The following is a 10,777-nucleotide window of genomic DNA, read 5'->3' on the forward strand; positions in this document are numbered from 1 at the left end:
TTTTTTGGAATCTTTCGCACCTCAGACAAGTATATTTGGTTGTTTCGAAACAAGAAGAACAAGCACATTCCTCTTTTCCCGCCATCTTGTTCAGAATGCAGTCCTTTGCGCATGCCACGTCGATGGAACGCGCAGACCTCTGGGATAGATATAATTCATATAATTTATACGTAACGAGAGCATTTGGTTCGGCACATGCAAAGTTCGACGTCTGAATCGAAGTCGAACTTTTGCCGTTCTATTCGGCTGGCGCAGTCGAATAGAACGGCGGGTCGACCCAAATACAAATCAGTCGATCCTAACTGATTCATACGTCGATCTTTACATGCGCCGAACCAAATGATTAGGTTCGGCTCATGTAAAGTTCGACGTATGAACTGGGCCTAAGGGTTCAGTATGGGAATATTTACGATCAGGTTTAGCAGGTAGAAATACTGGAAAGTTCTTATTACTAAAAAATGACATAACTTGCTTCTACGGTATATCGCTTGTTGTCTGTTTGCCTCTCTTGCTAATTTGAGGCCATTTAAGCGAGTCATCGCTTCCTAGGTAGTTTCCACTCCTTAGAGGAAGACTAAACCTTCTGTGGCAGTATTGTTGTTTCCACCGGCCGTCATCCTATTTGCAAGCGTCACAAGACAGTTTTTTTTGTTTATGACAGCAGTACAAATGAGAAGATTGTAGACTACTTACCCATTTCCATATATTTCAACACAGGACCAAAGAAAAGAATCAAAAGTTTGAGATGAATTCCTCACAGAACCCAACTGCTCCCTCCCTGCGAGTTTCCCCTCAACCAGTCTACATTGTCATTGTCACGTGCACCATGGCAACAATGTGTTCTCTGCTGGGGTTGCCTGGAAACGCGCGTGTTTTAATTCAGCTGTATAAGCGTCGAGACCTACGCAAAGTTCCTCACTACTTATTTGCAAACTTGTCTGCAACCGGGTTCCTGGCAATGTCATTAAACATACCGTCGTTAGTAGTTGGATTAACGGTGAACTACCTTTTACGTCCATGGGTGTCAACCAGCGTGTCAAACGCAACTGAAGTATTTTGTAAGATAGCGGAGCCAACCGCTTTAGTCGTGAACTTACTCAACGCTGCCACCTTGTCGCTAATGGCGATTGATCGCGAGTATTGTCTTTTGCGTCCTTTTAAACGGCGTCTGACACAGCGCAACATCAAAAAAGTCCTTTTGGCAGTATGGATTTTTACCATGGTGCTGACAGTGCCATTAGTGGTCATGAAGTTAGAAGAAACCTCACTTTGCCAGGTCTATAACTCTTCTAAAAACAACACAAACACGCTCGGGAGTCTGTACACTGTTGGCTTAGCAACCTTTCTGTTCGTCGTTACAGTTCTTATCATAATAATCACTTTCTTTCGCATAATGAAGCGGCTTCGTGTTGGTGTTATGCCCCAGACAAGTGGTGCACAACAAATACAACAGAGAAGGCAGAACCTTATAACCAAGTTAACATACCAAATCTGTGCTGTTTTTCTTGTTGCGTGGCTTCCGCTCATATTAATAAACGTTGTGATGCGCGCGGCCAAGTTTGATGCTTACGTCACTGGATCTGTCAGACTGGTTTTAATCGTGACGTCAAATTTCAATTATGCTGTGAATCCATTTCTTAACTTTAAGATTCTGTCAGCAAGACCTCGTAACCAGTAATTACTGCATTCTCTAAGAGCCGAGAAACAACTGTCTGACACTTTCAGTTAGTTACCTTGAACTAAGTAAAAACCCTGCTCTCAAATCCATGCTGCCTTGGTGGAACATTTCCTATCAACGTATAGAAACATTCATAGACAGTAATTCCTCTGTTAAGGACGGTACCACCTAACACGGTAGTGTTCTCGACAGTTTATCACTGTGCGGAAAAGAAGATCTTAACAAGGGCTACTGGAATTCAAAAAGTAAAATTTGGTGGTAACTAAGAGAGATAATTAAGCACCAATAATTCTAAAAAGCTTGTGTATATGGCATTTTTTGTTTAATTGAAGCAGCCCAATTATTTTTGAAAAATGCGAGGTTATAACAGATTTACTTGTTGAATTACGACAACCCTTGCTTAAATTTTCTTTTTTCTGCATCGTCATAAACCTCTCAAAAAATACCTGTGTGATAGTAGGCACCGTCTTTAATTAATAAATTCAAGTTTCTTAGGCCAGCTAGAAATGTGCAGAACGCATGAGCAGCAGAAAACGGAGGCGCCGCTCTTAAGTTTCTTGTGAAGAGGCTTATAAATGTTCTCCATGGGGAAGAGGGGAGGATGGTTTATTCTTTTTGTAATTCCATTGCGAAATGAATAATAGTCGAAAAACTGGGGGATTCTGGTATAGTGGCAGTCAAATGACGTTATGATGAAAATACCGTATATTCTACGTTTTTAGCCCTCTTTAATCAATGCGCATGCTCCGTGATGGTCCCTAATTAACTTTAAGCCTGTGATGATTGGTCCATGGTAAACTACGATGATAATGATGATTATGATGATAATGATGATGATGATGATGATAATGATGCCTTTCAAAGAGCCGTTATAAAAAGAATTAAGAAATGAATACATAAAATACAACTATTTTATGTTTATGTTCCGTTTACAATAATTACTGCAACATACTGATATTCTTTACTATACTGCTAACAAACCTATGGTTACAGCAAATTACTAACAATTTCTTTATTTATAAGGCACGATTTAAAAGTATTTGGACTGCCCTGCTCTCTTGCCTCTGGAAGGAGCTTGTTCCAGGGAACAGATCTTCCCAAAACTCTAGTGGCGTGCCCCGAACGTAGTTCCAAAATACACTAGGGCAGGTCATGAGTTGTTCCTTTCAAGAATTTAGTTGACTTCTCTTTCTTGATGTTCTAGAATTATTTTGTAACTAAATGAAGGTGTTGAGCGAAACCATTTTCTCAACAAAAGGTCAGAATCCCCGAGATACTTCCCCTTTAAGCCTAGAATGGATCCCGGAGGACCTGTTTGTTTACGAACACTCATTCACTCACTCACTCATTCACTCACTCACTCACTCACTCACTCACTCACTCACTCACTCACTCACTCACTCACTCATTCACTCATTCACTCATTCACTCATTCACTCATTCACTCATTCACTCATTCACTCATTCACTCATTCACTCATTCACTCATTCACTCATTCACTCATTCACTCATTCACTCATTCACTCATTCACTCATTCACTCATTCACTCATTCACTCATTCACTCATTCACTCATTCACTCAATCACTCACTCACTACTCACTCACTCACTCACTCACTCACTCACCCACCCACCCACTCACTCACTCACTCACCCACTCACTCACTCACTCACTCACTCACTCACTCACTCACTCACTCACTCACTCACTAACTCACTCACTCACTCACTCACTCACTCACTCACTCACTCACTCACTAACTCATTCACTCACTCACTCACTCACTCACTCACTCACTCACTCACTCACTCACTCACCCACCCACCCACCCACCCACTCACTCACTCACTCACTCACTCACTCACTCACTCACTCACTCACTCACTCACTCACTCACTCACTCACTCACCCACCCACTCACTCACTCACTCACTCACTCACTCACCCACTCACTCACCCACTCACTCACTCACTCACTCTTACAGGCCTGACGACATAGTGGGTAGAGCACTATGCAGTGCACTACCCAAGAAAATGAAAACATCGATCAACTTTGCTTCCTCGGCTTGGGATGGCGCAGTGGTGAGAACACTCGAATCCCAACAATGTGGCCCAGGTTTGATTCCCGGACTCTGCGTCATATGTGGGTTGCGTTTGTTGTTGCTTCTCGTCCTTGCCCCGAAAGGTGTTTGTCCGGGTTCTCCGATTTTCCCCTCTGCTCAAAAACAAACATTTCCAAATTCAAATTTGATCTGAATTATTGTCAAGGACTTTAACATAAGCCTTTGGCTCGGAAAATTGCGCAAGAACTCCCCGTGTTATTGACCTTAATAAATTACTTCACTTTTAAGAAATTACTTTACTTTTTTACTTATGCATGGGGAAGCTTGAATTTGTAAAGCTAAAAGTTTAAATGGAACACATTGGCTTGCGCTTTCCTGGTCGTTGTGTATTTTCCTTGTTTCTTTTGTTTGCGGGACCATAAGTATTCTCCGAATAATATCACAAAACATGTTGCCACTGCCCCGCAGCAAATTAACACAAGGCCACGTAGATATGCAGGTTTCATCCTATAAGCACTTTTAGGTGATCCTTGAGATTGAAGACAGCTGCCTTTAAACCACTTGTCTTTGAGCTTTCTAAAATAATCTTTTCTTTGGTATTTAAGCAGCAAATTCGTCACGGGGTCCTTCCATTTCGATTCCTTGTGAAATCCCACAGCGTATGCCTTAGTGGTGATTGGTGTTCCAACTACCTTGAATGAGCATCCGGGCATCTTGGAAGCTCCCAGATCAATGAATGGAGAATCGTAGATAAAGGCGTCGAGTTCCCTGGTAAGAGAGGACGAGTAGGAAAAACCTGATTTTGTTTTGTATAATGACTGGAGATCTTAGTAAGCTGTACCGAGCTTTCCAAAGCATCTGCTTTTTGTTGTTCCCGATACATTGATAAACCATCGTCCGGTTACAGAGGTTGACTTATGCCGACGTATGTTACCCCGACCCAGTACGTTCTTGTTGCAGTAAATATAGGTTTCAGAATTTGAGACTGACTAACCAAATTTAGGTCGAATCAACAGGCATGGTTCACCCACGTGAGCTTAGTTGTATAATGAAGTTTGTAATCTGTACACCTGATCCAACAATGGAGGTGGATTTATTGATAGGCGACCCTAAGTGACTCCTGTAGTGATTGATATGTCAGTTGAAGTTTTAGCCGTCCCAAAAACCAATTACCAGATTTTGAGATCGAAAATACGAAACAGTTTCTTCACTTTTACATTCTATATGAAAGAAGTGAGCAGCATACTAGATACAACGATGAATTACAGTTACGATCCCACCCGGAATTTCGCAATCAAAACATTCAGATTCTTCAACGACTACAACACTGTTTATTTCCATTGTGAGGTTGAAAGTGTCCTTTCTCTATCCCACCTTTATCTTCCCCCATCTATATACAGTCGACTACTCGATAACTCGAACCCTCGCTAACTCGAACCTCCCGCTAACTCGAACCAATTTTCCTTTCCTTTCAGGTCATTTTCTATATAATTTTACCCTAGATAACTCGAACTCCCGATAACTCGAACCTTTTTCAATTTCCCTTGAAGGTTCGAGTTATCGGGAGTCGACTGTATATATATAAAGATCGCTTGCTACTGACCCATTCTTCAGCTTATCGAGTCCTTCAGTATAATTCTTGACCAGGTGCGGCATCATGTTCCTTCCTATTCTGCGATATGCGACATCATGGCTATTTGTAAAGAGCGACAGAGTACCGCTGCTGTGAAGTGTAGTGAAGGTAAACCCAGGAGGAGGGTCCTGAAACTGGTCAGAAGATCCATAAAATAATAAAAGTATGATACTTCTTCGCTTAAAAGCTCAGAGTATTTTTTCTTTAGTTTGCTTCATAATCATAGAGAATAACTTCCTTTGTAGCTGTTTTTTGGGTCACCCTGGGAGCCGAGATTTGCAGGAGGAGTAGTAAAGGAAATCTCGAATTCCCCGTCTTTGATATTATCATCTTCCAGAAAACGGCATCTATGAATCTGTCCTAATAATCAAATAATCAATAACTGAAAAGCAAAATGAACGGCAACTGCAAGCCTTTCCAAGCTAACTAGAAAGATATTATAAGAAGTGATGTTTTGTATTTAACTCGCTTTTCAAAGGGACCATTAGTGATGGCACTAAAACTTGAAACAGCTGTTTAAGCACTGTCATCTTAATGTATCCAACCCACCCAATGAATACATGCTGTCCATTAGAGCCAACATACAGTATGGACTCTCACATAAAGTGGAGGGGTGCTCGACGTAACTTTTAGGAGTAAAGCAAATAAAAATTAAAATAACAAAAAACTTTTAGGAGTCTAAATTTGTGGTTTAGTGTCACGTAGGTGTTGCAATCTCAGATCATCATCGTATGGATTTCCTCGACATTTTCGGGGACAAAAGCCTGAAAAAAAAACATGAAGTGAAAAGTAATTACTTCGAACGAATTTGTACCGCTAAAGGGTGGAAATGAATTCCAGCTAATCTCGTACCAAGCTCGCATTTTCTCATCTCCAAACCTGCAGCGAGATCTGGGTACGAGATTAAATTTCAGCCACAGCCACAAAACGACATTCTCAAGGGTATCAAGGGGTTAGGGGAGAAGGAGGAGCACCAACTGTCACTTTTACGTTGGCGTCCAACCCCCCTTACCCACCCCCTCGTCATCACCTTCTATTAATTTATCTTTCCTTTGAACATCTCACCTTGGGATCATCGATTCCAGTGACAGGTAGTTCGTCCTTTTGCTGAACAAGGGAGGCTGCTAAGTTTGCAGTGTATGACGTCACTACGATAAGAGTGCAGAAAGAAAACACGGCCGTTGTAAATCGCGCGCTTGAGCTCTGCGGCTTTATGCCTTCCAATTCAAGCTTGACTACGTTGCTCCAAATGTACGACATGCATGCAGGTATGGAGAATCTTTTGCTCCTACAATGGAATTTATTTCTGTACCCATACGGACTGCGTTTTTCCAAAGCCCATACGATCCCGAGAACAGCACTGATAGAACCAAGAAACACAATCCACAAGAAGACATCAAATGGAGCCAGGAAGCACAAGGTACGGTGCGTTAAGTCTGAATCATATGAAACGAGAATCTTTGTTTCTCCATAAAAGAATGGATATGAAAAATCGACAAACTTTGATCGAATGCTCGTTGTCGTTAGCGTTGTCAGAGCAAAGTCGGTTTTGTTAGACAGCAGATCGGCAATTATCCCATCCCACTGTTTGGACACTGGGTCGTAAGATCCAAATTTTCCGTCCGCTACCAAGTACAACTCCACATGGAACGAAATATCCTTTACAAGCCAATGCAAGATGTCAATCAGAAAACCAGTGCAACAGCATTTTACGGGTTGAGTGCGTTCGGATCTGTTATCACGTTGAACATAACGTGTGCAAGGATAGCTTAGTACACAATCCTCGTCTCTAGCTACATTCCCCTTACTCACAATCAGCATTGGCTCTTCTTCGATGACCACAACTCGAACAGCCGTTGCTTGATTGTGCTCGTGATCCGTCCAGAAGGATTTGCCCAAGCTAACTTTAAAAGCTTCTGCAGACCCAACTGTCTTCCATGATTGCGTTCCGTTACTTGAGAAATTCGCAAGTGAAGTCTTGACGATGTCGTAACTGGCACCAACGCGGTTTCCTTCTGCATGGAATTGAACCCAGCCTGTTTTACCTCTGAATGTCTGCGTAAGCATTTGTCTGCAGCAACAAAAAAATAAAGATCAATATTTTGAAGCAGCGATAAAAAGATAAGACAGAGATAATCAAGAAGTGCACGAGTAAACAAAAATCGAAGAATTCAACAGGATAGGAATTCATAACCATTGTTTTGCAGATCAAAGCGCTCAAAGTCCTGAGACACGGTTCTCAGGAGTTTTAGCGCCTTTGGTGTCCAAACTCCATCAGTCTTCGTAGTAGAGTTGAGAATACGCGCCTTCATCGGCACCAAGAGAGTCAAGGCCCGGATTCATTCAAGGCCCACTGACGCTCAGATATAACGGTATATCGTTCGTCTAAATACGGCTGCCGCAAATTAAGTACTTGTAACTTTTATTTGTAACCCTAAAATGGTGAAACCTTCTTCTTCTCTCTGCAGTTTCCAGCATCCATGCTTCAATTCACGCAGAACATCGATTGATCTTATAATGCTACGTACGTACCTATACAGATGAAGACTGCTGGTTTCTTTAGGGCCCGTACATCCGTCCTCATCATTCTGCTTCTCAACGCACCCATGAAACGAACGGTTCAATAGGGTCAGTGCATCATGGACCCAGTATCTCTCGTCAAACCTTGACCGTGTTCCTAAAACACCAAGAGGAAGAAGTTCCCCCTTGTTGGTCATGTGATCAATCTCTTCAAGGACCAACCAGTGGAAGTCTACTGTCTTGACAAAGGCCATTTTTGATGCGTCGACGAGATGCTTTGCTTCATTTTCTGTGCAGTCTAGTACTACCAAAACCGAGCTAAAGTTTCTCATTTGGTAAATGTGGTCTGCCAGATTTAGAGCTGGGAGAGGTGTATCATCAGGGCTCAGTTCAACTATTTTAAAGGAAATACTGTGGTGATTTGCTGTTATCTGAACCTGTTGTAAATCTGTAAAGGTTAGGCCTCTACGAATGAACACCGTGATATGTTGACATCCAAGTTCAACCGCCAGCTGTGTTACAATGTGGTTGCGATCCGTTGGTGAAGGAATGAAATTTAGGTGGAGCTGGGCAAAATACAAGATGGAGTAAGTTTTATGGACAGTAATTTGGCCAAATATATCAGTAGATAATTTAATTTTAAGGGGGATGAGACCCTGGGAGTCAGATTGCTTGTATTGTCAGGCTTTAGCAAAGATTACAAGGAAATCGTGTTTAGGGCTCAGTCTGCACGTATCCCTGGTAATGGCAACGTCAGCTAATCTTAGTGTCACTTTGAATAACAAAAGAAAAAAGAAAAACATACTTGTATCAATGAAAACATTAAAATAATAGTCCAGGGGCTAGATTCACAAAGCCCTCCTAAGTTATATAAGATGTATCCCAAGTATTGTTCCCTAACAAAAGCCGATGTTGGTATAACAATAGGCTATTGTCAAAAAGCAATACTTAGGATAAATCTTAACTTAGGAGGGTTCTGTGTATCTAGCCCAGACTATTTTAACAATTACTGACAACAGCTCCTTGGTGCGGGCACTGCCGGGTCTGAACACTGAGGATTTTGTCAGTTCCCGCGCTCAACCGTAAACAAAAAGGTGGGCGCTAAATTAACGAACGAGGAAATGATTGCTCCTTGGGCACCAAGGATTCTGAACAGCGTTCTTTTTCAGTGCTCGGGCACAGGGCCTTGGCATTGTTTCCTAGTCTGAACAGTGCCTTACACGAACACTGTTTTTCGGGCAACGTGTGCTCAGTTTTCAAAATGGTGGATCTTATCGCAAAAAGGAGATTAATACCTGATAGTCGTCGTGCTTCTTGATGCTAATGAATGGCGGAGCAACTGAAAGCTTCGAAACCAGGCCAAAGTTTCTTGCAATTAATCCATCAATAATGCTGTTGCCAGATCCTATGATGGCCCTGGTTGCGTTTTGTCCACCGTGCACAGCCCTTAAAACTTTCTCTGTTGCTTCCACAACATCATAAAAACTCAAGTTTCCCTGAGGCAAAGGCACAATGTCTACATCAAGGTCGTCACGCCAGTGTGATAAATCGATACCCTGGCTCGTAATTAAGGTGACACGAGGTAGTACCTGTTCAGGACAACCTGTTGCTGTTTTGTATTGAATAAGGTAAAGTAGTAATCTTGTAACAAAACAGCAAACACGTTTTTGCATCCTCATCTTGATGGTTGTTTTAGTGCATCATGTCTTCTCACACTGCAAAAGTATTAATTAACATGCACCCTCGATGACGCACGATTTCCCCTAAGAACGAAAATAAGTGGTCAGTTCATGCAGCTCTACTGACTCATTATCAAACGGCTTCATTATAAATATTTAATAGTGTAAGGATTGCCTTATCCTAAAAGCCGAAGGATATTCTTTGGTGCTTAACATTAAATCCTACGTAAGCAACGTATATAAATCTGGTCTGTCTGTGTATTCCAAGAACCAACATTTTTTGTTTTCATACAGGGCTCTTAAATGGAATATTGGTTCGTTAAAAATAACCTTTTGTTATTCTGTGAAAACAAACAAAGTAAACCTGACAAAACGATATTGGCGCGAATTTGCCTAATCTGGCAGCGATCATTGGAATATCCGATTCTGCTCTTCAAATTGAACACAAAAAATGAAACGCTTTCCATATTATTAAAGTTGCTGTCGTCACATACAACAAGCGTTTTATTTCCTGAAATTTAAGCTAAAAGTTGATACCATTAAACCGGCAATATTTTTGAAATAGAAGACCGTGAAATTCAGGGTATTTTTTGGGATCTTTACCCCTTAATTTGCAAAAGGAAAATAAAAAATTGAGAACTGAGTGGGTGAAAATAATTTCTAGTGTTTTGAATTCTTTAATTTTTCACTACATATGTGAATTAAAAAATTACCCATCCGAGATCCTAGACAGAAACTATTATGTAAATTTTAATTATTAAAGATGTCAACTCTTACTTCACCTGTTTGATTCTCATATATTGATAGTTGTTTACTGGAAAAGATATTAAACGTAGCTCTACATTATGGATAATCACATGACTTTCAGGAAAAAGGGAATCAGTTTGAAAGCATAATAAGTTGCTTTCAGGAGTTTTGAAGAGATAATTGGCGGAATTTCTGAAACGTGAGGATATTAGATATTTGTTAAGTGCCTTCCAGAGATATATTGATTTCTGTACCAAAAACAAGACTAATTTACAGAAATTCGAACATTCGAGCAACTTATTCAGGCGACGACTTCAGGTGGCATGCAAGCACGAAAAAAACGAACACTCGCAGTTGAAATCTTACGAGCGATTCGGAAAGAAGCTTACTTTAAGAGCACTTGAAAAAAGATCATCTTTCCAACTGAAAACACATATTACCCTCGATATTCAAA

At 41.1% G+C, this 10,777-nt stretch overlaps 1 protein-coding gene across 1 annotated transcript; it reads right to left on the reverse strand.

Moving 5' to 3' along the window:
• Positions 1 to 3,287: 3,287 nt before the first annotated feature.
• On the reverse strand, positions 3,288 to 9,654 carry LOC146473448 (glutamate receptor ionotropic, NMDA 1-like). The gene is made up of 5 exons (XM_085118367.1): positions 9,193 to 9,654; positions 7,910 to 8,463; positions 6,443 to 7,448; positions 5,348 to 5,511; positions 3,288 to 4,512 (listed from the first exon to the last, which is right to left on the reverse strand). Exons 1-5 carry the CDS (start codon positions 9,574 to 9,576, stop codon positions 4,083 to 4,085), a joined length of 2,538 nt encoding a protein of 845 aa, XP_084974493.1. The 5' UTR covers positions 9,577 to 9,654; the 3' UTR covers positions 3,288 to 4,082.
• Between the last annotated feature and the right edge of the window lie 1,123 nt (positions 9,655 to 10,777).

The sequence above is a fragment of the Pavona decussata genome, unplaced genomic scaffold (assembly GCF_977016875.1).
Source record: "Pavona decussata unplaced genomic scaffold, jaPavDecu1.1 SCAFFOLD_93, whole genome shotgun sequence".
NCBI lineage: Eukaryota > Metazoa > Cnidaria > Anthozoa > Scleractinia > Agariciidae > Pavona > Pavona decussata.